General features: G+C 42.1%; 1 protein-coding gene across 1 annotated transcript in view; it reads right to left on the bottom strand.

Annotated features, from left to right (window-relative positions):
• Window positions 1-543: 543 nt before the first annotated feature.
• The window catches only part of LOC131692985 (phosphatidylinositol-binding clathrin assembly protein LAP), a 304,486-nt gene continuing 277,203 nt past the window's right edge, over window positions 544-27,826 (bottom strand). Inside the window, 2 exon segments of the mRNA XM_058980421.1 lie at window positions 544-1,566; window positions 1,568-1,672. Of these exon segments, the coding sequence (XP_058836404.1) occupies window positions 1,453-1,566; window positions 1,568-1,672 (219 nt within the window). The 3' untranslated portion in view covers window positions 544-1,452.

Raw genomic sequence — 27,826 nt, 5'->3', positions numbered from 1 at the left:
ATCTTTGGGGGGAAGGGAGATTGAAAAGTGCTATACAACCTTACGTAGTTAGTGTACCTTACCCTTAGTACAGTGATTCCAATCCATACTATTATTAGCGATTATTAGAGAAAGTAAACAAAGAGAGGCTCTCATTTGCACAAAGGACCATTTAAACTCGTTGATCGCACAACTTGGACGAAATTTTATTTGATGAACTCTCGACAAACATATGATTACGTCTTAAAAGCCAACTGTCAAAATTCTCTTTGAAAGGAAATTTCGGACAAAGGCTAAACATTTCATAGCAGTTAATGAAAGAGAAAACTTTTCTCTTTTGTTTACTACCAACATCTGTGATTGGCGAGTAACGGTTTGTCCGGAATTAGCTTTCAAAGAGAATTTTGAAAGTTGGCTTTTAAGCCGTAATCATATGTTTGTCGAGAACTGTATGCTTGTGGACACCCAATAATCTCATATGAAAATAAAATCACTAAGCATAATCTCACAACCTGAAATAATTTGTAAAAATCATATACATATTTACAAAGAAATAAAGCCGGCTTTTGTATTCGATCATGTTTATTGTTACCTCTTTTATGGTTTTATATATAACGATATATATGTAACCAATTGTGAACATGTTGACATGTTTCACATTTTATGGTGCAACATCTATTAACATCATCAGCGCTGCTATGCTTACAACTATTATTTTCATTTGGAATGGTGATTGTACATTCAACATTCATATCGTATGTACTTTTTAAACAACTTTTTAGATTCTGTACAATATATAATATATTATTTTAATAATATAGTAATATTTGTAATAACTTACTGCAGTTATTTTTCTGTTTGAAATTATCCTTAGCTCTTTCTGGTCTTGAGTTCATATTCATATTTGCCTTTTATCCGAACCTACCGTACAAGTGCATTTTTTACATCACATTTATAAATCGGTTTCCCAAGTGTGTTTAATGTGGGTTTAGTAGTACCAATCTTTCATTCTTCGTATTGTCTCGACTTTTTAATTTGCATAAAATTTTCTGATGATTAAAATGTACTATTTTCAGTATGCTCTAACAAAAACGTTTCATTTACCGTTGTATCATTAACTCAATTAGTAATTTATTTGTTTTCACATATTTATTATCTTATGTATATATATATAGTCATTAATATACATACAATTTCTTCTAACAACAATTATGATAGTAGTATGCATATTGTTATATATTTTTATAGTGTAATATGTTAATTCACGATTCCACATGCTAAATTTACTTAATATTGCGAACTCATCTCTATGTTTTAGACAAACATTTAGTAATAATTCAGCTATAAATATCATGAAGATATAAACAAATATTTTAGGGTCAGCTTGGGAAATGTGATTTCTCCTGTTTAATAACTACATTATTATTGCAAAGAGAAAGATTCGTCTCAGTGTACTTATCATTTTTTGTATACTTAGAGCGCACCAAAAGGATCTAGCTGTACATTGGTATTTGCTAAAGGCTGCTGGTGCTGCTGAGGTTGTATTAATGCTGACTGACCAAGAAGTACGCCCTGCTCAGGTTGTTGCTTGCATTGGCACCATGCCAGTGGAAATCGTCATACCACCTGCTATTTGTGTCGCTCCTACCGAAGGTGGGCCACCCATTGTGGATCTCATTTGAGGTATACCTTGCTAAAAACAATAATATTAGAATCAAATCAAATGCGTTTTAGGCTCAGTAAATAGCACAAAAATATATGAAATAAAATACTGAAACATTAAAGTTGTTGAAAGAGTAAATATATATATATATATATATATATATATATATATATATATATATATATATATATATATATATATATATATATATATATATATATATATATATATATATATATATATATATATATATATATATATATATATATATATATATATATATATATATATATATATATATATATATATATATATATATATATATATATATATATATATATATATGGGGCATTCCACGCAAAATTAGCCACAAAAATTTTTTTGCCCCGATCAATTTTTTTCTAGCTTTAGTAGTCAAAAATATTTGCCACGTATTTTTTTATTTCTACATAGCAGGCGAGACTTTCGAGATTTTTTGTGTCGAATTTCACAATTTGAAAAAAAAAACCTACTTTTTTCAATCGCTTATACTTTCAAAACTAAAGAAGATACCGAAAAGTACTCAAGACATGAAATGTGCGCCTTTTTCACAGCTTTCGGATGAAGTATATTAATACTTACTTAACGTATTGGTTTCACAGAAAATATTGTAAAGTTTAAAACAAATCGAGTTTTTTCAAACTTGGACATGATTTTTTATCTTTTTTTTATTGTATAAAATAGGAAAATCATTTTTCTTGGCGCCATAAAAATTTGGAAGTGGGCAATTAAATACTTACGGAGATATGAATTTTTCCATCGCGCCTTGCGAGCGAAAAACGTACCGACACGCGGTTCGCTCATACTCAGACTTGGGTGTATGAAGTTTTACACACCAGCGCGTTGTGTAAAACACACTTGCGATTAACTTTACTATTTATTGCATTTAGATGTATGTTTAATTTCAGATTTATATTGTCTTAATCATTCAAAAGTGTCGCTGGAAGAAAAGATCTTCAGATAATTTGAAGTCCACGTTCGTCTCAACATAGTGAAATGATTGTGTTCCATGTATGGTTTGGCATTTTTCAAAACAATTTTGTGGATTTTTCTCTGCTCTTGCATTAGAATAAATTGGTTCGATTGGCACGTTTCCTATGTTATTCTGAGATTTGAACTTGAAACATTGCGTAACAAAGAAGCTTTCCTTGCCACATCGTACGACTCAGTTGCGGTCGACATTTGATCATCACTGATCCTTTGTAAACTGGCTTCGACAAATAATGGCTTCGTTGCAAGCACCTTTTCCATAGGCTGTTGCGCGAAAATGTCACTGTGTGGGGTGAATGCAGTCAGATTTGTGGTGAAAAAAATTAGTACAACGTTTGACATTTTTAAAATGTTGACGAACATCATCAGAAAAATAAATGCAAATTTTCAAGGTTTTCAAAAAGAATGGAGCTAAGAGTACGACGTAGAAACGATAGGTAACTAAACTGAAAACAAGATTTAAAAAGCGCCAGAAACTTACATAGCATTCGTTCAACATTTTTGCAGAACTGCTAGAATCTCTCTTCAGCAATCATTTATAGTCAGAATACAAATATCACATTTTAATCATTTTAAAAATTATCTCATGCAACGATATTCCCAATCGTTTTATATTATAAAATCAACTACAAAATTAAGTATAAAGCAATAATAATCTGAAACAAACATAACGCATTAGCTGTGTATGTTTTCCTTTAGGAGGCGTCTGGTGTAAAGTGCTTAAACCGAAAGTGATTTTGGTTTACGATTTTGAAGGTAAGGCAACAATGGACCTCTAGTGTAATGTTAAGGTTTATTTATACATTCATTATGTACGAGAAAAAATTGCAGTCACCCAGAACCACTTGAGAGCGTTCCAAGAGTAGACGTCCAACCATTTCGTCGAGGAGCGCCACGGCGAATATGATAACTCTTGATAAAATTGACTGAAACAGGAAATTCAATAAGATTTTGAAAATTTGGAATATTAGTTACTCGATGAACAAAAAAAATATAAAATGGTTTGAATTTTGGAATATGGAATAACCTTACCAAATCCGAAAAATTTGATATTTTTTATGTAAAATTCACTCACTTTTCCTAAAAATAATGAGAGAAAAAAAATTATTCAGTTTTCCGTGATTTATCGACTGGCTACACATATTATGCATCCTCATAAAAAAATCAAGTCAATCCGTTGAATAATAATTATTATTTATTTTTATTTATTTCTAATAAATAATGAAGTTAATTGTAAGTGTGTTTTACACAACGCGGTAGTGTGTAAAATCTCATACAGTCAAACCTGAGTACGAGCAAAGTGCGTGGCGGTATGTTTTTCGCGCGAAAGGCGCGATTGAAAGATTCATATCTCCGTAATTATTTAATTGCCCACTCCCAAATTTTTATGGCATCAAAAAATAAATATACAATAAAAAAAATCCCGTCCAAGTTTGAAAAAAATCGATTTGTTTTAAACTTTACAATATTTTCCATGAAACCAATACGTTGAGTAAGTATTAATATACTTCATCCAAAAGTTGTGAAAAAGGCGCACATTTCATGTTTTGGGCCCATTTTGGTACCTTCTTTACTTTTGGCAGTACGAGCGATTGAAAAAAGTAGGTTTTTTTTTCAAATGGTGAAATTCAGCACAAAAAATCTCGAAAGTCTCGCCTACTATGTTGAAATAAAAAAATACGTGTCAAATATATTTGACTACTAAACCGAGAAAAAAATGGATCTGGTCAAAAAAAATTTTGTGGCAAATTTTACGTGGAATGCCCCTTAATATATATATATATATATATATATATATATATATATATATATATATATATATATATATATATATATATATATATATATATATATATATATATATATATATATATATATATATATATATATATATATATATATATATATATATATATATATATATATATATATATATATATATATATATATATATATATATATATATATATATATATATATATATATATATATATATATATATATATATATATATATATATATATATATATATATATATATATATATATATATATATATATATATATATATATATATATATATATATATATATATATATATATATATATATATATATATATATATATATATATATATATATATATATATATATATATATATATATATATATATATATATATATATATATATATATATATATATATATATATATATATATATAATTTAAACAGGCATTTGTTATGGAGCGTGTTTGTGTGCTACTGATTGTGGATTATTTGCCCGCCAGATGGCGCTTCGGAACAAATCGTGTTTTTCTCCTATTTCGCCGAAAGTTGCAGCAATGCGCGATGGGTATTAGCTAGTTATCAATAATTATAAGTTTTCCCGATCCAGAGAAAAACTTAGGAAAAGTAAATTTCTAAAGTAAAGGATTATGAAGTATAGAATTGGAATATGTATCAAACATGCATTTGCTAGTGTTTTGTCCCAATTTGTACCTTTAGCCATAGACAAAATACAGCTTGATTCCGAATAGAAATCAACAATACCTTTCAAACGACAATTAAATAAATATTATGAATATGACTGTCTCTAGATTGTGCGTCGCGCCGTGAAGTACTTGGACGAAATTTCAAAACGCTTGGTTCAGTAAATTTTGAGTAATGATGTACAACTCAAAACATTTTTTTTTTCGAGACTACATTGAAGATTCACTGTCACTCGCTCGATGTTTAATATTTTGCATTCCATAAATTTGAGAATGAATTGGCCAATAATAGCATTATTATTTGAAAATTAAATAAATAAATTCCTTTGCACTTTTTCTTTTTTTCGAATTTAAATGTTTTGTTGCACTTCCAACATCCGATTTTCGCTAACTAAAAAAAAATCGGCTAAAATGTTATTGTAATATTAATAGTAATAATAGTAATAGTAGGTCTATAAAAAGCTCTCATAGTTATCTTGGAAATGATGTGAAGAATTTCTGAAGGATTGGTCCAGTAGATTTTCACCGTCATTTCAACAATTATCAACATTTTGTAATGAAAATGTATGAAAATGCGGTTCAAACTGTATCTCTCATCGATACGTAACGTTGATTTACAACACTTACTTAAAATTACTTTTGGTTATAGTCTTGTTATTTCATGCTGGTCGGGAGACGTTTTCAGAGAGCACACATTGAACTTTGTGGAAGCTTTGTGGGATAGCAGCTACAATAGAACACACCATTGATCTCGGCAATCGCAACACCCTCAGGTAATACACTCCTCCGCCGAGGGTGTTGCGATTGCCAAGATCAATGTGTGTTCTATTGTAGCTGCTATGCTCCACCAAGGTGGCCTATAGAACAGTTCAACTAGATGATCGATAGGCTCTCGTCCGACCTAGTGGGCCGGAAACCGGTAGTCATAGCGGGAGACTTCAACGCTTGGGCAGTGGAGTGGGGCAGCCACTGTACAAATTGCTGGGGCCAAGCGCTACTAACTCCGCTAGCGAATGACGGATCTCAACAGTAGCATGTCTGTAATAACCTACGTACTTGAAACTATTGAGAACCAGAGTTACAGGTCCAAAGCCCTGGTAAAGGAGAATGATTGTGATTGTGATCCGTGTCAGGTACGCGGGTGGAAGTTCAATCACTTCGACAGTGAAGCTTTCACCGCGGCCCTGCGACTGAAGGCCAACACCGACAGTCTAAGCGGGGATGCGCTGGTAGCCGTTCTACCACGCGCGTGCGACGCCACTATGCCGAGAAAAACCCTGCCGAGAAACGGCAGATGCCCGGTATACTGGTGGAGTGCCGGGATTGCAGCCCTACGATCAGCCTGCCTCAGAGCTAGCCGTAGGATGCAAAGAGCCCGCACCGAGGATGCAAGAGAGAATCGCCGTGAAGTGTTTCGAGCTGCGAAATTGGCCCTTAACAAGGCCATTAAAAGCAGCAAGAGAGCATGTTTCGACAACCTGTGTGAGAGTGCCATCGCGATTCCGTGGGGTGACGCCTACAGAATCGTGATGGCCAAGACCAAAGGGGGCTCTTCACCCCCAGAACGGTCTTGGGACCGGTTGGCGACGATTATCGAAGCACTCTTCCCGTCTCGAGCCACAAGCCACTGGCCACCTGCACTACGAGACAGTGCTGGCACGGCCGAAATGGTGGCTCCGGCTAATTCCCTAGCAACGAACAAAGCTCCAGGGCCGGATGGAGTTCCAAACAGCGCTCTCAAGGCAGCGATCATAGCGAACCCGAACATTTTCAGGCTAGCAATTGTGGTTTTATAATATTCTTGAAGACCTTCTTAAAACTTAGAATGTACTTGTAGTATGCTATAAAACTACAATTGCTACTTGGGTATGCAGAGATGCCTTGTCGAGTGCCGCTTCCCCGATAGATGGAAAAGGCAGAAATTTGTGCTGTTGCCGAAGCCCGGGAAGCCGCCAGGCGACCCATCGGCGTACAGACCAACCTGTCTGATCGACACGACTGGCAAATTGCTGGAGAGGATCATCCTCAACAGGCTAACCCCGTACTCAGAAGGTACGGACGGCCTGTCAAGCAATCACTTTGGTGTTCGAAAGGGTAAGTCCACGGTGGACGCTATCAACTCAATGATAAAACTGCAGAGATAGCGATCCAACGGAAAAGGCGAGACATTCGATACTGTGCGTTATTGACAGTTGACGTGAAGAACGCATTCAACAGCGCAAGCTGGGATGCCATCGCGCTCTCGCTGCAACGGCTTAGCCTACCGGTGGGTCTGTACCAGATCCTGGAAAGTTACTTTCAGAACCGTGTACTGCTATACGAGACCGATATCGGTCAGAAAAGGGTTGCTATTACCGCCGGAGTCCCGCAGGGCTCGATCCTAGGCCCGGTATTATGGAACCTCATGTATGACGGGGTTCTAAGACTAAATTGTTATACTGAGGTCAAGATCGTCGGCTTTGCCGACGACGTAACCTTAGAGGTCTATGGGGAGTCAATCCCCGAGATAGAACTGACCACAGAACACGCGATCAACACTGTAGCGGAATGGATGAGCGCGAGAGGCCTGGAACTCGCTCAACATAAGACATAAGGAGGTTATCGTCAACAACCGCAAGTCGGCGCAATATTCAGTTATTCAGATGGGAGAAGTCGCGATCACTTCACTGCTGTTGCGGCATTATCAAGGATGATGTCCAACAGCTCAAATGTGTGCACCAGTAGACGTAGGCTACTGGCAGGCGTTGCCGTATCTATCCTTAGATAGGGCGGCCCGTCCTGGAGTGGCATTCCGCATCTAGATTCGAGTGACTCGATTCGAAACGTTTTGAAGTCGTTTCGACTAATTTGCGGCATTACGTATCACATTCGACCAAGCGTTCGAGCTTGTTATATTGCGGTACTAGATTTCGATTGCCTGTTCGAGCGCAAACTGTCAAATAAGAGTATACAGTGAGAAAAATATTTTTAATTCTGCTAGGAATAAGTTTCATAAAACCAACTTTAGTAAAAAATATAAATTGTTTTAATTTTAGTTTTTGGTTGCTTGTTATCAAAATATATTTGGATAAGTTTCGCAAATATAACATTTTTTTCTAGTACACAATAGGGGTGAGCTCTTTGAAATAAAATAGATGTTGTCAAACATAGATCCAAAAAGATCCGATGTAATATGGAAATACGATTTTTTTTCCTTTTATGTACGAAAAATAAATTTACCCTTTCCAAAAATATTTATACTATATTAAACAATTGATAAAAGAACGAATCATTTCGTTTCATTGACGAAAAATAGTTTAGACATCGATGATAATTTTTATGCACTGTACGGGCCAATCAGCGTCAGATTTACAAATAAAATTTTAGTTCATTCCAAATTTCTTTCTTACATTCTTCAGCTAAAAATATTTGACAGGTATTTTTGTTATGGCTGAATATAATATTTACTTCAAAGTATGAGCTTTCAACTTTTGAAGTTAGAAAAATTGAACATTTTTCAATCGCTGATAGCTCGTAAAGTATTTAATGGATGGAAAAAATATTAAAAATAAAAAGTTGCATTTTGGCATGAACTTGCCGGAAAAATAGAGATTTTTTTTAAAAAATTGGATCAAATTTTTTGCTTATTTTTTCTTTAAATAATAAAAATCATGTTAGAAATATTGTGTAAAATTTTTGCCCAAATTCGAGAAAGCAGACAGTTTTAATAATCGTCAGCTTCAAGCTGTAAATAATTTTATTGTTATAAATGTTCGGAAACGTAGTGCAACACTTACATTTTTGGTGCACAAACGACCATGAGGAAGTGGGTCGTCCCTGATAGCATGTGCTTAATGAACGTTCCTAGGATAACAAATTATTTAGTTAGCATGCCGTTTTCATTATAATATTTACTTACAGAATGTAGAGTTTAATTTATTTTAATTTTAGCACGAATTTAGGTTTTAATTTTAGCACGAATTTAGGTTTTAATTATTGTATGAAATTTAGGTTTTAATATAGAAAATAATCGGAGCACGAGAAACACTTCTTGTTCCACGTACTACTCGAGAAAAAAGAACATTAATTGCCTTTCAATCACTGACGTTCATGACAGTTGCGATCCTCCTGCGATCGGATGACAGTCGACGCACCGCTGTGGACGGTTGACGAAGCGTCGCGGCAAGCGTTACTCATTGAACCGGGGACCTTGTTGTAACATTCCCCCACCCGTGAATCCTGCTGATAATCTGGAACCCGTAAGCCAGGTTCACGACTCTCTACGACGTCCAGTATAGCCAGTCTTGTGGCTGGTCTTCGCAGGGTCCCCGATGATGTCCGTACCAGCGCCTGTCGAACCCGGCCATCCCGACCCGGGAACACATCCTCGATCCGGCCTCGAATCCACTGGTTCCTCGCCGTTTCGCCAGCCACCAGTACCAGATCGCCAATCTCCAGGTCTTTTGCCTCCACGAACCATTTACTCCTCCGGGTGATAACCGGCAGATACTCCTTCAGCCACCGCACCCAGAACTGGTTCATGATGTATTGAGCTAACTTCCAGCTGCTGCGAAGGGTTGCACCATGATCCACAGGTTCCGTTGGAAGGATCTTGCTGCCGGTCGAACTGCCCAGAAGAAAGTGGTTGGGGGTCAACGCTTCTTGGTCAGCCGACTCTAGCGGTATGTACGTGAGCGGCCTCGAGTTGATCATCGCTTCTGCTTCGTAAAGAATGGTTTCTAGTATCTCGTAATCTGGTTTGCGGGGTGCTTCCCAGATTGCACCAACCGCTACTTTCACGGAGCGAACGAGTCTCTCCCACGCTCCGCCCATATGCGGGGAGGCCGGTGGGATAAATTTCCAGTTTGTTTCCGTACTGGTGAAGGTGAATGCCAGAGCTCGGGTAGTGGATTCAATTTCCGCCTTAACTTTACTGCTTGCGCCTTGGAAACACGTCGCATTGTCCGTCCAGAACTCGCGGGGTGGTCCTCTACGCGATACAAATCGCCATACTGCCATTATGCAGGACTCTGTGCTCAAAGAATGCACTACCTCCAGGTGCACGGCTCTCATTGTCAGGCAGGTGAAGAGAGCTACCCAGCGTTTTGCGTTGCTTCTGCCCACATTAGCTAGTACCGGTCCGAAGTAATCCAGACCAACGAAAGTAAATGGTCGGACAAAGGCTGTCAATCGCATCTCTGGAAGCGGAGCCATGGCTGGTGGTTTTGGGACCGTTTTCATCACGCGGCACCATATGCAGTTCTTGGCAACTTTCTTCACAAGCGACCTGAGTTTGGCGATCTCGAAGCGTTGGCGAATCTCGTTGACGATGGTTTCTCGGTTGGCATGACGGAAACGGCGATGATACCAGTCTACAATAAGAAATGTGATTAGGTGGTATTTGGGGAGGATAACGGGAAACTTAGCTTCGTCCGGTGCATATGGTGCAGCACCGATTCGTCCTCGCATCCGTAAAATCTTGTTGTCATCTAGGAATGGCCAAGTCTTAAAGATTGAGCTGGACTTGCCGAAGACACAGTGACGGTCGTTTGGTAGGCCGTGGGACTTCGTAAGTACAGTAATTTTGTCCGGGAAGGCCTCGATTTGCGCCATCCTCCAAAGCGCATACTCAGCTCGTTGTAGCTCATCCTGGATGAGCATGCCGAGTTCCAGATGTCGGCCCTTGCTCTTCCGTAGTAGGTTATCGAGGTAACGGAAAACATATGCTGGTGACCGATGCAGTCTGGTCCATGAACTAAATCGAGATACTTTGATGTTCGGAGCGAAATGACCCAGGTTGAAATGGATGGGACGAAGTTCTTCGCAAGTTTCAGGAATTGATTGTTCTTCGGGCCATTGGTCTCTAACTTTCTGCAGGATGTCTTGTGCTTGAAACCACGGATTACTCATCGAAAGCTGCGGCCCAAGTTTCCATTTCGTTGACAGATCCGCCAGGTTGAGTTTTGATGAAACATGTTTCCAATCTCCCGGTTCAGTCGACATTAGTATTTCACCCACACGAACTGCGACGAATTGTTGATACCGGCGATGATCTTTTGATTTGATCCATGCGAGACTCACTGTTGAATCAGTCCACATAAACTGCTGGGCAATCGGGAACGAGTGATGTCCTTTTACCGTGTTTAGCATACGGGTACCGAGTGAAGCCGCCATCAGTTCAAATTTAGGGATCGACTGTGTTTTCAGCGGAGCAACCTTGGTTTTGGCACCAACGAATGCCACTTGCACTTTCCCCTCTGCTTCTAAACGAAAGTATGCGACACATGAATATGCCACTTCGCTGGCATCCACGAAAACGTGCAGTTCAAGGCCATCGAAAGTTTTCGTGAAAGGCGACTGAAAGTAGCAGCGCTGGATTCGTAGTTCGTCCAGTTCCGGGAACAGTTTCGTCCATTGTCGCCATCGCACGTAGATATCCTGTGAAATCTGTTCATCCCATCCTGTTCCTCTAGTCCAGATGTCCTGCATCAGAATTTTTCCGTGGACGAGAAAGAACGCGATGAAACCAAGAGGGTCGAACTCATAACTCATAACGATCTTGAGGACTTCTCGTTTGGTGGGAATGTGTTCGTCGTCCAGAATTTGCTGGAGGTCTCTTCGCATGGCAAAGGTGTATACAAACACGTCGTCTTTCGGCAGCCACTTCATTCCCAGTACCGACTCGGAGTTTTCCCCTCTCTCCAAACTCAGATTTTTAACTACATCCTCAGCTATCTCGCCGATCCCCCGCAGGACATCCACTTCGTTCGACAAGAAGTGACATAATGTGAAACCGCCCCTGGAATGCACCAGCTTAACCTCGTTGACCACTTCGATAGCCTCTTCAATCGTTCTGAAGTTGTCCAGGTAATCGTCCACATAGTGCTTGTGGAGGATAGCGGCTGAAGCGCGTGGAAATTCTCGGGAGAACTCCTGAGCATTGTAGTTCTTCACGAACTGGGCCGTGGCAGGCGAGCTAGTCGCTCCGAATGTGGCTACGTCCATAATGTAGACGCGTGGACAGTCTGTTGGGCATTCTCGAAAAAGGAAGCGTTGGGATTGGCAATCGGGAAAACGAATTTTGATTTGGTGGAACATTTCCATTATGTCACCACACACAGCAACAGGAAACTGTCGAAATTGGCACAACACTTGCGGGAGAGGAGTCAGTAAATCAGGGCCTTTATGCAGTTTCGAAGTAAAGGATACTCCATTGCAGTTTCGAATTAAAGGATACGCATCCCAGATCAATCTGAACTTGTCGGGTTTCTTCGGATTGGTCACAACGCCAAGGGGAAGGTACCACGTCCAATACGCATCCACGGAGGTCAACTCGGCGAGATTTGCTCTGTGTGCATAGCCCGTCCGCTCGTACTCCGCTATCTGCTCCCGAACCTTCTCGCCTAGTAAAGGTTCTCGTTCAAATCTTCGCTCCAACGACATCATACGGCGAACTGCCATTGGGTAGCTATCTGGAAAGTTTGGGTTATCGGTGTTCCATAAGAGACCAGCTTCGAAACCAATTCCACCTTCTGTGCGCCGAGTTGTCTCCTGCAGGATCCGCTTAGCTCGCTTTTCGTCTTCAGGTTCTAGTGTTACTTTCGGGATGGTGACACCAGAATTTTCCAGCGCGAAGTAGTCGCGAAGCTGCTCGTTCATCTCGCGGTCCGAATCAGATACCGCTCCAACGTGGAAGTTGACGACTGCTGTTGAGGTTGAGCGCCCAGGGATACATCCGTAGATGCTCCAGCCTAGTCGGCATTTCGCGGCGATTGGATCTCGCGGCCCTCCTTCTCGAAGCTTGAGCGGAACACAGAGTCGCAGCTTATCCAAACCGATCAGCAGCTGTGGCTGGACCAACTCATAGTCTTCCAATGGTAGGCCACGCAGGTGCGAAAAGCGGGTTGCTAGATCGTGGTACTTGAGGGTTTGAGAGGGGAGGAACAGATGACGCACTGTACGAGCATTGTTCAAGCGGAACCGAGGATTGCCGCTATGACAAGAGATGTCCAGTTGCACATGTTGTGATTCGGACTCAACTCGGGTCACATTTCCTGTCCACTGCAAGGTGAGCGGTTCTTTTTGGCCGGATACGTTGAGCATCTGTGCGACCGACTGTTCCAGAAGGGTATAAGAGGAACCCTCATCGATGAAAGCGAAAATAATTCGAGAGCACGTTTTTCCGTGCACAACTACCGGTAATACCCGAAACAATGGCCAATTGAACTCTCCCGAGGAAACGTGACTAGCAGAAACACTAACGTTGCGGTTGGTGAGGGAAGAGGAGTGGAGGAGAGTGTGGTGTTTTTGTCGACACCCTTCAATACCACATCCATTCCACGATCGACATGGCCATTTCCCGTGACTGTTCAGGCATGTCCTGCATAGGCCCTGCTGCTGGATCAATTTCCACCTTTCGTCTACGCTAGCTGCTTTGAATTGATCGCACTCGGGTACACGATGACCATCACGCCTACATGCGAAACAAGATTTAACTGCTTGGCGGGTATTTGTTCTGCCGCTCGGTGTGATTGGAGACTCCGGTACATGTGTGTGGGCGTTGATGATGCTAGCATCCTTCGGTTTTCGCTTGTCGGTTCGGACAGTGTTCACAAATCCCGGAAAATCATAGGTTACCTCGCTGGCAGCGGTCAGGAGTCCTGACATGAACTCGCCAAAGGTTCCTAAATTCGCTAATTCGTGCCTCCTCTTAAATTCAGCCCAGCTCAGACGCATCGATCCAGGAAGTTTCTTCACTAGCTCCTGCATCAGCATTGGATGTGCTAAGTGGTTATGTTGACCTGCTGCTTTTAAGTGATCCACTAGGTTTTGCACCGCCAGTCCAAACTGCATCAGTGTCTCCAGTCGATCGTGCCTCAGTGCCGGAGCTTGGTGAATCCTGTTCAGGAGAGTTCGAATCAAGAGTTCTGGCCTGCCGTACAGTATACGCAGGGTCTCGATGACGTGCTGTACACTCGATGGCAGAAGCAGCCGACTTTTCACCGCCTCCAAGGCATTGCCTCTCAAGCATCGTTGTAGGCGGATGAGCATTCAGCATCCGAATAGCCACAGGCCGTCGTCGACTGTTCGTAGCTGCTGACGAAAATTGACCAATCCTCCGGATTCTTATTGAAGATGAGTAATTCCTTTCCTAAAACCTGGCGCGCAGCGATTTGTTGGTGAGAGAGGACGCCACCTTGTCCTTGGCGCCCATTCGCGGGGGGAAGCTGTGGCGGTGGCATCGCCCAATCCTTTTCACACAGTGAGTGTGCTGGACATAGACTATCTGGTTGAACATTTGAGTAGTTGTCTGGCGTATGGATGTCTGCACGAAGTGGAGTGGGTGGTAGAGATGAAAGTATTGGAAGTGGCTTTGGAACAGGTTTCGGTTGGGGATCGGGGGTTGGTAATGCTGGGATCAACGATGATGGAGCAGGATCCGGAGAAACATCACGCTTCGAAAGGACTACGGAATGAATTTTGCTGTAGAGATATTCACTGGTATTGGCCGGGTTTCCTTCTGTTTCATTTGCCTTATCCTGATTAGCTAGCCAGCACTTCACCCGTTCGTTTGGATCCGGAAGTGATCCGCCTCTGCTGCTGGATTGTGCTAGCTGCCGCACAATTTCATTCCGCTTTTCTAGCGATTCCCTCCTTAATTTTTGTTGCAACATCTTCATGGCCAATTCCTCCGCCAACTTTCGTTCACGAATGTTCTTCTCTTCCTCAAGCAGCAGTCTTTTCTCTACTCTGCTACTCTGCTAGTTCGAGTAGCTTAAGCTCCTTCTTTTCCTCCAGTTCTTGTTCCCGCAGAAGCTGTTCTTGCTCTACCATCTTCAGTTGTTCCTCCAGAGCGGCTCGATTGCTGGAAATGGCGCTCCCTTTGGCATTCGAGAGTTGCTTGCTCCGTTGGGATCCGGCCCGAGTTAGTCGGTCAGAGCGGGTGGAAGGTTTAAGTAGCTCTTTGGTGAACGTAGAGGCGGACGATTTTCTGTTTGCTGCTGCAAGTAGTGCAAACATATTTGACACCAGGTTCTTTAATCATATCATCAACCCCTGCGCAGCCAAAGTGTTCCCACAACAGGCATAGACAGCATTGAACCATTTCTTTTTCCGCCGCATCCGGACGTTCGCAGGATTGACAGTTGTGTTCGGTGATGTCAGCACACGTGTTGGCACGATCATCCGTCATTCCTAACCTCAATCAAAAAATCTTGAAGAATGTTGAGGTAATTTTCGTGGGGCAGCCCAAATTCGAGAAAGCAAACAGTTTTAATAATCGTCAGCTTCAAGCTGTAAATAATTTTATTGTAATAAATGTTCGGAAACGTAGTGGCACACTTACATTTTTTGGTGCACAAACGACCATGAGGAAGTGGGTCGTCCCTGATAGCATGTGCTTAATGAACGTTCCTAGGATAACAAATTATTTAGTTAGCAAGCCGTTTTCATTATAATAGTTACTTACAGAATGTAGAAATTAATTTATTTTAATTTTAGCACGAATTTAGGTATTAATTTTAGCACGAATTTAGGTTTTAATTATTGTATGAAATTTAGGTTTTAATATAGAAAATAATCGGAGCACGAGAAACACTTCTTGTTCCACGTACTACTCGAGAAAAAAAGAACATTAACCCATTATTGCCCAACCTACTATATATAGTAGGTGATAAGAAAAACTCCTATTACTAAAACAATAACGCAGAACAGGCATTATAAATGAATTAATATTGTTCGTATACTCTTGCAGAATACGTTTAGAGAAGTTAGAGTGGTTAAACCGGTGTTTATGCTTTGTTTTCAATCAATTTTCCCTTAAGGGGTTTCTGTCAGGATGAAAAAAAATCGAATTTTTGTAAATTAGATATTCTGAAACTACATACGCTGCGAAAAATTTTCTCAAAATTTCATTAAGATCGGAATACTACATCTTGAGTTATAGCTATTCATAGACCGCTACCCATCGACCACTCGTAGGCGGTACGTAGTGTTTGATACGCTAGACCGTTGACTCGCTGCATCGACAGTAAAACTCGATTATCTCGGAGTTGTATTTTGTTGAAAAGTTCATTCGCGGCGATCACGATATCTCAGGAACCAATTAATCGATCAAGCTGAAATTTTCACTGGTTGTTCCTTATTATATCAGCTGCTTTGAGTACGAAAATAATTTTACTGGAATGACCACATCATTTTTTTCCGATCGGAAAACTCAATTTGTGATGCTCGTGAAAAATAAGTTGGGCAATAATGGGTTAATTGCCTTTCAATCACTGACGTTCATGACAGTTGCGATCCTCCTGCGATCGGATGACAGTCGACGCACCGCTGTGGACGGTTGACGAAGCGTCGCGGCAAGCGTTACTCATTGAACCGGGGACCTTGTCGTAACAAATGGCCATTTTACATTAAACGCCATGTTATGGGCCAGGTTCTCAATATAATTATAAATATTTTCATTGAATAAAAAACTTATTAGTCCAAGCTTGTTTTTTCGATATGTTTCTATCATATGCAGAATTCATAACATAAATAACAAAAAAAAAACTATATCACATTTTTATTGGTGAATTCATTCGAAAACGTACTTTTTGTTATTAATAAATTTTTCGTACAACTAAGAGTTTCCGAGTTATCAGTGGTTGAAAAATGGTCCAATTCATAAAATTCAAAAACTCATAACTTGAAAAAAATCTATCGTATTCAGCCAAAACAAAAAATAGATGTCAATTATTTTGTGCTAAGAATGCAAGAAAAAATTTTGGTAGGAATTCAAATTGTGGTTGTAAATTTGACATGGAATAACCCGTACATTAAACATGTAAGACTACTTTTTGTTCATCAAGATGCCATTAGACGAAACGAACTATTTACAATGCACGAAAATGCTTCGTTGCAGAAAACGTGTAATGATTTTGTTCATCGTATGATAATTTTAATTCCACCTAAGAATTTTTTTCAGTGTAAACAAAATTGCAGTTTGTTTTGTTTTTTTTTCCGATGAGCGTCAAATTCACAGAATATAAATAGTGATAGTGGTAAATAAATTGACCCAAGCATGTTCATAATTTGTTCACGTCATTCTCCCTCACCATCTTTTTCAATGCTTGGGCATTATTTTAGTTAGATATAACTGTATTCTTGAAATTCTTACCACAAAATTTTAATATATCTCGCTGTTTAAGTTGATGCACGGAAACATCAAAATGCCTAGCTGGTAGTGTGTTCGGACCTCAGTCGTATGATGGAATGTATTATCTGCAGAATGAGTTATTCACAAATACTCTTAAAGACCATATTTAATATCTAAATAATTGTTCAAAACAACACAACTTCGAAACCGTTTTTTCTCAAATATTTTGGAAAATAATCATAGCGAGCATTGCATTGAAATTTTGGTTTTCAGGGTTTTTTTCAGGAAACTGATAGCTTCCAAAAGTAACAATTTTTTCAGCAATTGATGACGCAAAAATTTAAAAGCTAGTTCGTTAAAATAGCCATTTTTAGTTGAAATAGTCAATACAAAAATGGGTTTTCGTGTTTGCGGGGTTGTTCGTGTACTTGTCAGTTAATTATTCTGTTATAGCACACAGTTAGAGATAGGGAGAACACAATCAAAATGAAGTTTTCCAGAAATTGCAGATGGCATAATTTTCAATCGATTGTGATCAATGATTGTGATTCTATACATCTATTAAATAGCGATTAGACAAGTCAAGGTGTCTTCACTTTGTTCCATCGATTTGTTTTAACACTTTTTATTATTACTTGATGTAAGATAATTTATTATCAATATTTAGTATTACTTTTTCCAAAAAAGTATGTTCTTGATGGTGAAAATAGATATAACATAAAGAAACTCAAAGTACGTGGGAGCTTTTTACACCTTTTGGTAATTTTATATCCTCTGAGTATTCCGAAATAAAAACACAAATCATAATCTCGAACGACAGTCGACAGGAATAAAACTATCGATCAAATACGTTCGACTCGAATCGCTTTCGAGTTCGATTGTTATGGTTCCATAATGCCAACACTTCTCGATAATCTACTACTTCTTCGAGCTAACTCGAACGAAAATTTACTTTCGAGCTCGGTTCGAAATACATAATGCGAAACAAGGTCGAGTCGATAGAATTTTGATCGAATCGAGATGCGTAATGCCACCCCTGGTTAAGAGCACGTAGGGTAACCAGTTACCTACAGAAACTGGAGAGCACCTACCGCGTGATGTGCCTCAGAGTGAAATCTGCTTACCGCACGGTATCACACGATGCATCCTGCGTGATAGCGAGCATGATGCCAGTCGGGCTGGTCATCCGGGAAGGTGAGGAGTGCTTTGAGATGCGTGGCATTAGAGTTCATGAGCGCACTAGGTGAGCTGCGTACAAGGCAATCGATTTACCAACTACGCTATGCCCGTCTCCCATGGGATAACTCCTCGAAAGGTAGGTGGACCCACCGGCTGATACCTAGCATATCTAGCTGGGTGGGTAGACTCCATGGGGAAGTTCACTTCCATCTGACACAATTCCTGTTAGGCCATGGCTGCTTTCGACAGTACCTCCACAGGTTCGGGCACGCGGAATTCCCCGTCTGCCCTGACTGCCGAGGGGTCAGGATGTATGAACGCGTGAGCGAGAGTGAGTACATCAAGTACAGCCATCCCCCAGAAGTAATACCGAGAGGTAGTCCTTGGGGAGAACAATGGCGGAGCCCAATGGAGTTTAGTCGGAATTACCTTGTTCATGATGGAGCCCGACACTCCAGTACACTCCGTGTGGTAGCTTGGCATCTACTAAGCACGTATACTGGGTCAGTGCGTAAATTGCTTTCTCCATTATAAAACCTGTTTTAATCCACCTAGAGGTGCAATTGTGCCTTTCTCATTTCTCCAAACTATGATTTAATAGCTGGTTCGTACAATATAACATTATGGAAATGTCTTTCATTCTTATTACACTTGGTAAGTATATATAAGAGCACCTTTTTGCATTCATCGCGGTATCGGTTTGAATCGGAGTTTTCTGTGTAATCGCACTCCACAACCCGTAATTCCGGAGCTGGAAGTCGGATGGAGATGGAATTTAATATCAGTTTCCGGGGACGCAACACCTTTCATTTGAGACTAAGTTGATCAAATCGGTCTAGCCATTTTCGAGAAACCAATATAACCGTTATTTCGAATTTGGATGCTTCCGTATCCGTCGATAGTGACCAAAGAGACTTTGAATGATTATTGGTGACCTAGATCTACAAATTCAACAGTTGTGTTGACATTTTGGAAAAAAAAATTCACCTTTTTACATTCATCGCAGAATTCGCTAGAAGCGGGATTTGCTGCGTGATCGTACGTATCACCCTGTAATTCAGGAACCAGAACTCGGATCCATTCAACAGCAGCTGATGGACCTTTTCTTTTAAAATCAAAATCGTCAAAATTTGTCAAAATCAAAAATTTGTCAAAATCGGTTCAGAAAATTCCGAGAAACCGATGTGGACAAATCAACAAATTTTGTTTTGTAACCATACTCTTCAACTCGTAATCCGGAACAAGATGTCGGTTGAAAATGAAATTCAATAGCAACCTATGGGAATATTATACCTTTCATTTGAATCTTAGTTTGTAAAAATCGGTTCAGCCATCTCCGAGAAACCGATGTGGACATTTTGTTAACAAATCCGCACATACACACACATACATACATACATACATACACACATACATACACACATACATACACACATACATACACACATACATACACACAGATATTTTGCGATCTCGGCGAACTGAGTCGAATGTTATATGAGACTCGGCCCTCCGGGCCTCGGTTAGAAAGTCGGTTTTTGGAGTAATTACATAATCTTTCTATATGATAAAGGCAAAAGAATAATATTAGCTTAATCAGCATGAGTTCAATGTTATCTTCATGTGATTATATTTTGAAATGTTGGTGGAATGGGTTTGAAAGTGGAGGGAATGGGGGGTTAGTAGAGTGGGAGTGGAGGATGCGTCAGAAATCCTTCATCTTATTTCGGTATACGGGGTGGATGAAGGAAATGCGGGCGTAAGGGTGGTCCAAGGTGAAGGGGAGTGATGGAGGAGGGAGATGTAAGGGCAAGGCGGGGAGGGGGGGGGGAGGGGCGGCGACGCAATACTCAACTGCATATTTTGCCTTCCATTTGAGACTTTGTTTGAGAAAATCGGTTTAGTCATCACCGAAGAACCGATGTGACTTTAATTGTGGAATATGCCCGGAATTCCGGACTTCTGGAATCGTCGATAGTGGACAATATATTCAAAGAATGTTTGATTGGCAATCAGTGATCTAGATCTGCGATTAGAAGTAATTTGGTGACCATTTCAATAGTTTTTAGCCTCTGAGGTATTACGATTGATTGTACCGATTTATATGGGAAATTCCAGTGTAGCCTTACTAACACCCCTGTAACTCCGGAAGCAAGAGTCAGAACCGAATGAAATTCAGCAGTAGTCAATGGCATTACTGTATCTTTCATTTGAAATCAAGTTTGTAAAAATCGGTAGAGAATTCGGTGGGGAAAGAGTGATATTAGCTTAGGAACTTGGCGGGTTCCCCGGGGGCGTCATGAACCGTCATAGGTGGCCAATGTGGTCAAAGCTGCTTTAATTGATCATTAGTGATCTAGACCCGCAAACTAGAGTAATGTTACATCAATTTTAATATGTTTTACATCATTTTAACATCATGGTGGTACCAGTTTATATGGGAATTTGCTGTGTGACCGCACTCTTCAACCCGTAACTCCGGAACCGGAAGTCGGATCAACTAAAAATTCAATAGCACCTTATGGGAGCGTTATACCTTTCAGATGAAACTAAGTTTGTGAAAATCGGTTCAGCCATCTCTGAGAAAATTGTGTGAGTTTAAATGACACACACACACATACACACATACATACACACACACACACATACATTACGGAACTCCGCTAGCGAATGACGGATCCCAATAGTGGCATGTCTGTAATAATATACGTACATGGAACTATTGAGATCCAGAGCTACAGGTCCAAAGCCCTGGTAAAGGAGGATGGTTGTGATGATCCGGGCCGAGATCACCACGTAAAGCAAGGTAGGGCATAACCCCAATTCCAAGGCGTGAAGCGACCCGTGCCGAGGGATGAGTGATCGAGGGGGTGAAAAAGATGCTCGATCGTTAACGGAGCCTGTGGGGTACCTGGGCAACCCCCACAGTAAGCGTCCCTTACCACGCTAATGCGGAGCTCTGGCGTGGCGGACATATATTTCTCGCGCTACTCGTGGGACTTTTCATGGAGCAAAATAAAAATAAAAATAAACAGACGGAGGTGCCAAACCCCTTCGCTAGAGGTGGTTTGGCGAGGTCTCCCCCCCGTGGGGAGAGTAGTGGAACGATGAGTGCTGTACTCGAAAGCACCAGTGAACCCACAGCAGCGGTAGGCAATACCCCTACCAATGCATCGGAGGGGCCAATAGCTGCGATGCGCAAAGTAGCGAAGCAACTCGATGCTATAATCGACTTCGCTAGCGCAAAGCAGAACATAGCCAAGGAGTTGAAGTTGAGCCTTCTGGAGCTCCGGAAAGCTGTTCGTGTCGCAAGACAGGAACAGCAGGCATATGTTGAGAGGGTGGAATGTCGGGAGAGGCCCGACAGAGAAACCCAGACAGTGGCCTCCAATAGGGAGGAAAGAGAGAAGGTCAATAGAGGTTCACAGACAGTGGCCTTTACCTTCTACGGAGCAGCCACGTCGATCGGAGCGGCGACCGAGTTCCCCTCGAAGGGAAAAGGAAAGGGCAATCGCAAGACGGCATCGAATGCGAAGCGCCCTAGGAAGTCGCCAGGAGAGGGTGCCAAAACCGACACCACTCGGCGTGCAACCGTCAAGGTCAAACGCCGCCTGGGTGAGGTAAGCGAGGGCGAGAGTGACCTCGCTGTGGAGAGCGATGGTACCAGCAACCCGGCACAACCGGGGCAGGGGGGCTCAAACCCCTGGACGCTGGTTACCAAGAAAAAGCCGGCACCGAAACCGGAGGTACCGCGGCCTGCGAGGAAGGCCAAGGACAGAGGCGAAGCCTTGTGGTTAAAAACCGACAAGGACAAATACGCCGATGTCCTTAAATCGATGAAGGCGGCCGAAAGCCTCTCGGCCCTTGGGCAGGATGTGCGTAGCGTAAGACGCACCAACACGGGAGAGATGCTCCTGGTGCTGAAGCGAGGCGCACAATCAAGTGCAATATATAAGGCCTTGGCTCAAGAGGTCCTTGGCGAGGGCGCCCAAATTAGGTCGCTAGGTGCGGAAACAACTCTCCAGTGCAAGCACTTGGACGAGTTCGCGACCGCAGAAGACGTCGTCGCAGCCGTCAAGGAGCACTGCGGCGTCACAATCGAGCGGGCCTCTGTGCGATTGAGGGACGGACCCTCTGGCACCCAAGTAGCCTACCTCAGGCTACTCAATGCGGATGCCAAAAAGGTAACCGAGAAAGGGAAGCTGAAGATCGGCTGGTCGGTATGCCCTATTAGTATACCCCAGCCGCCTTCAGTGGACAGGTGCTATCGGTGCCTAGAATCCGGCCATAAAGCTCACGAATGTAAAGGCCTAGACAGGAGCAAGCTATGTCGTCGATGCGGCGAGGAGGGGCATAAAGAGCGGGGGTGCACTAAGGCATATAAGTGCCTTATCTGCACCAGCAAGAAGCAAGCCCATAAACATGCTATGGGCGGACCTTCGTGTCCCTTCGGCGAGTTAAATAAGAAGAAGCCGTGAGAGTCACACAGCTAAATCTTAACCATTGTGCAGCAGCCCAACAGCTGCTGTGGCAGTCGGTCTCGGAGTCGAGGACAGATGTCGCCCTCTTATCAGACCCGTACAGTATCCCTGCCGGCAACGGCAATTGGGTGTCGGACGGGTCTGGAATGGTGGCAATCTGTACAACGGGAAGGTTCCCGGTTCAAGAGGTAATACACCCCTCCGCCGAGGGTGTGGCGATTGCCAAGATCAATGGTGTGTTCTATTGCAGCTGTTACGCCCCACCAAGGTGGCCAATAGAACAGTTCTACCAGATGATCGACAGGCTCTCGTCGGACCTCGTGGGCCGGAAACCGGTAGTAATAGCGGGAGACTTCAACGCTTGGGCAGTGGAGTGGGGCAGCCGCTGTACAAATAGCAGGGGTCAAGCGCTAATGGAAGCGTTTGCGAAACTCGATACTGTGCTAGCTAATGATGGCTCCGCTAGTACATTCCGTAGAAACGGAGTGGAGGCGTGGATTGATTTGACCTTTGCCAGCCCGAGTCTGGCTCCAGGCATGGAATGGAGGGTAGACGAAGGCTACACCCATAGCGATCATTTAGCAATCCGCTTTAAGATCAACTATGGTGTGCAGCATCCGAGGGCGGGAGATCCCTGTCAGGTACGCGGGTGGAAGTCCAATCACTTCGACAGCGAAGCTTTCACCGCGGCCCTGGGACTGGAGGCCAACACCGACAGTCTAAGCGGGGATGCGCTGGTAGCTGTTCTATCACGCGCGTGCGACGCCACTATGCCGAGAAAAACACTGCCAAGAAACGGTAGATGCCCGGTATACTGGTGGAGTGCCGAGATTGCAGCTCTACGGTCAGCCTGTCTCAGAGCTAGACGTAGGATGCAAAGAGCTCGCACCGAGGATGCAAGAGAGAACCGCCGTGAAGCGTTTCGAGCTGCGAAATTAGCCCTTAACAAGGCTATTAAAAGCAGCAAGAGAGCGTGTTTCGACAACCTGTGTGAGAGTGCCAACGCGAATCCGTGGGGTGACGCCTACCGGATTGTGATGGCCAAGACCAAAGGGGGCTCCTCACCCCCTGAACGGTCTCCGGACCGGTTGGCAACGATTATCGAAGTACTCTTCCCGTCTCGAGCCACAAGCCCCTGGCCACCTGCACTACGAGACAGTGCGGGCACGGTCGAAATGGTGGCTCCAGTGACGAACGAAGAACTACTCGCAGTGGCTAAATCCCTAGCAATGAACAAAGCTCCAGGGCCGGATGGAGTCCCGAACAACGCTCTCAAGGCAGCGATCATAGCGAACCCGAACATGTTCAGGCTAGCTATGCAGAGATGCCTTGACGAGTGCCGTTTCCCCGATAGATGGAAAAGGCAGAAACTGGTGCTGTTGCCGAAGCCCGGGAAGCCGCCAGGCGACCCATCGGCGTACAGACCAATCTGTCTGATAGACACGACTGGCAAACTGCTTGAGAGGATCATCCTCAACAGGCTCACCCCGTACGCGGAAGGTACGGACGGTCTGTCAAGCAACCAGTTTGGCTTTCGGAAGGGTAAGTCCACAGTGGACGCTCTCAACTCAGTGATAAAGACTGCCGAGATAGCGATCCAACGAAAAAGGCGAGGTATTCGATACTGTGCGTTAGTGACACTTGACGTGAAGAATGCATTCAACAGCGCAAGCTGGGATGCCATCGCGCTCTCGTTACACCGGCTTAGCCTACCGGTGGGTCTGTACCGGATCCTGGAAAGTTACTTCCAAAACCGCGTACTGCTATACGAGACCGATGCCGGTCAGAAAAGGGTTCCGATTACCGCCGGAGTCCCGCAGGGCTCGATCCTAGGCCCGGTGTTATGGAACCTCATGTATGACGGGGTTCTGAGACTGAAGTTCCCTCCTGGGGTCAAGATCGTCTACGGGGAGTCAATTCCTGAGGTAGAACTAACCGCAGAACACGCGATTAGCACGGTGGAGGAATGGATGAGCGCGAGAGGCCTGGAGCTCGCTCATCATAAGACGGAGGTAGTTATCGTCAACAACCGCAAGTCGGCACAACATGCAGTTATCCATGTGGGAGAAGTCGCGATCACTTCACAGCGAAGTCTGAAGTCTCTCGGAGTCATTATAGACGACAAGCTGACCTTCGGCAGCCATGTCGACTATACGTGCAAGAGAGCGTCGACTGCTGTTGCGGCACTATCGAGAATGATGTCCAACAGCTCAAAGGTGTGCGCCAGTAGACGTAGGTTACTGGCAGGCGTTGCCGTATCTATCCTCAGGTACGGCGGCCCGTCATGGTCAAGAGCACTGAGGGTAACCAGTTACCTACAGAAACTGGAGAGCACCTACCGCGTGATGTGCCTCAGAGTGATATCTGCCTACCGCACGGTATCACACGATGCATCCTGCGTGATAGCGAGCATGATGCCAGTCGGGCTGGTCATTCGGGAAGATGAGGAGTGCTTTGAGCTACGTGGAAATAGGGGAGCCCGCGAGCGCACCAGGGTGACCTCGGTCGCCAGATGGCAGCGTGAGTGGGACAACTCCTCGAAAGGTAGGTGGACCCACCGGCTGATACCTAGCATATCGAGCTGGGTGGAAGAGTAGTTCCTGGGAGGAATGATGGCGGAGCCCAATGGAGTTTAGTCGGTATTAATGGCTGGTCACCATTCGAGTCCGACACGCCCCCAGTGCACCCCGTGTGGTAGATTGGACCCTACCGTTAGCACGTGTACTGGGCTAGGACATAAAGGTCTTCTCCATTGTAAAAAAAAAAAAAAAAAAAAAAAAAACACACACATACATACACACACAGACATTTGCCGATCTCGACGAACTGAATCGAATGGTGTATGACACTCGGCCCTCCGGGCCTCCGTTAAAAAGTCGATTTTTACAGTGATTGCATAGCCTTTCTTTATATGAGAAAGGCAAAAAAGGGGGAATTTGTTTTCGTTCTATCATTTGTTCTGTTTTCATTCAGTTTTATTCACAAATACACCTCGTTAGACTGAATATAATATATTCGGATCAGGCAATTGAAGTTATTTTTAGATTCTGAAATAGTAGGCTAACATTTTTTCACGAGTTTTCGAGAAATAACGTTGATACGAGCGGGTATTTTGCGTGCATTATTTTGCAAAAAAATACTAATCATATTCATAATTACATTTGGATTGTGTTTTGATATGGCAAAAACTAAGCAAACCAGTATAATTACCTCAAACTTAAGACATTCGCTGAAAACTTCCGAATATTATGGCATGGGTAAATATTGGAAATGTGAGTATAATACGCTTTATTTCTTTCCATGAATAAAAGCTCATTACATGAAAAATTAGACAATAATAAAAGATATGAAATTTATAGAATGAATTAAATTGATCCAACCTACCCTTTCGGATAATATTAATAAAAGGAATGACTGAAGAGAACTAATAAAATTATCAAAACGAAAAAATGCATGAACTAGAAAAAAGTAAGAAAGGAATGAAATTAATAAGGGGGTAAATGTTTCAGCGGAAAAAAACGCTTTTTTGCGATTTTTTGACAAGTTTGGGTGAAGCGAATTGATCGAAAGTTTTGTACTAATTTTTCCATGCAAAACGTCTCAAACGTTCGTTCAAACAAAATTAAGTGTTTGTCCGACGAGCTTTCTCTCTCGTTGTTGTAGTGGTGAATTATGGTCCCTTGTTGTGGTGAAGTTTACCGCCGCCAAGTGCATTTTGCCCTGTTCATTCTTTAAAGTGTAATTTATAATGATTTTGAAACATTACATATTTTTGCAAAGCGTTATGATTGCGATTACAGGGGAAAATGTTGGACATTTGCCTTAAGTTGCATAATATTGATAAATAAATAATAATAATAAAATGTTGGTTAAAAGATATCATTAATTAAATTCTCCTGATTAATTATTCTATAGCTAAGTTATAATCATATATCCTTTTAGAGGACGCGTTTTACCCCCTCTTTGTCTAAATAAAAATATACTCAAACCTTAACCAAGCAGATTTGAGTTCGAGGGAGATCGTAGCAATCACTGGCGTAAGACGCGTCAATTTTCTTCCCGTTATTTTTTTTTTGGTTTTCATGAAATAAAATGGATTACAGCGGTGTTGAATATGTTGAATGCTGTCGGGAATCGAATAGTACAAGCAAAACAAACGGCAGCAGTAGTGGTTTACAAGTGTAGTCATAATTACCGTCAAGAGTGAAATATCAGCATCAGTTCAATTTTCTGCACCGGCAGACTTTCGGCAGGCTGAAGCAAACGCGGGATATCCAAGCTTATTAGAGATACATTGCTGAAGTTTACATCGAAACTATCTCGAATAATGTGGATTAGTTGTGTCGGATACAGTGGGATCGCGCATTTAAAACCGGTGAGCCCGTTCTGATTATAATCCTAATAACTAAATATTCTATTTTTGACGGTTGTTTTTTCAAATGATTTTATTTATTCGTTGATTTATTGAATGTCTTATTCTTTTCTTTGAAAACTGTTTCTCTGGTTTTCAATAAACTTGTGAAACTGTAGGAACAGAGATGAGTAACAAATCACATTGTTTGCTCGATGTTTGAACAATAGAGTAAGGTGGGGTAAAAGTGCGCGGTGGGCAAAAGTGCGCATAGGACTTTTAGAAGCACACAAGCGCTAGAACCAGGCAACTCTGTATGGATTTAGTGTAGCATTAAGTCAACTAATCGCACATATAAGCATGAAAGGTTTGAATATAGTGGCTTGAAATTAAGGGGAAAGGACCATTTTTCGCTGATTTGATATTATTTTTTGAATTTTGGGAATCATAAATTGGCTGTTTGAATAAATCAGGATCTATAAAACTACAGTACCCTAAAAATCGTCAACATATGGTTCGTTGTGAGATATATTTGATTTGA

The sequence above is a fragment of the Topomyia yanbarensis genome, chromosome 3 (assembly GCF_030247195.1).
Source record: "Topomyia yanbarensis strain Yona2022 chromosome 3, ASM3024719v1, whole genome shotgun sequence".
In the NCBI taxonomy this organism is placed as follows: domain Eukaryota; kingdom Metazoa; phylum Arthropoda; class Insecta; order Diptera; family Culicidae; genus Topomyia; species Topomyia yanbarensis.
Note: the sequence above shows the minus strand (reverse complement) of the source record. Positions and strands in the feature narration are given on the sequence as shown.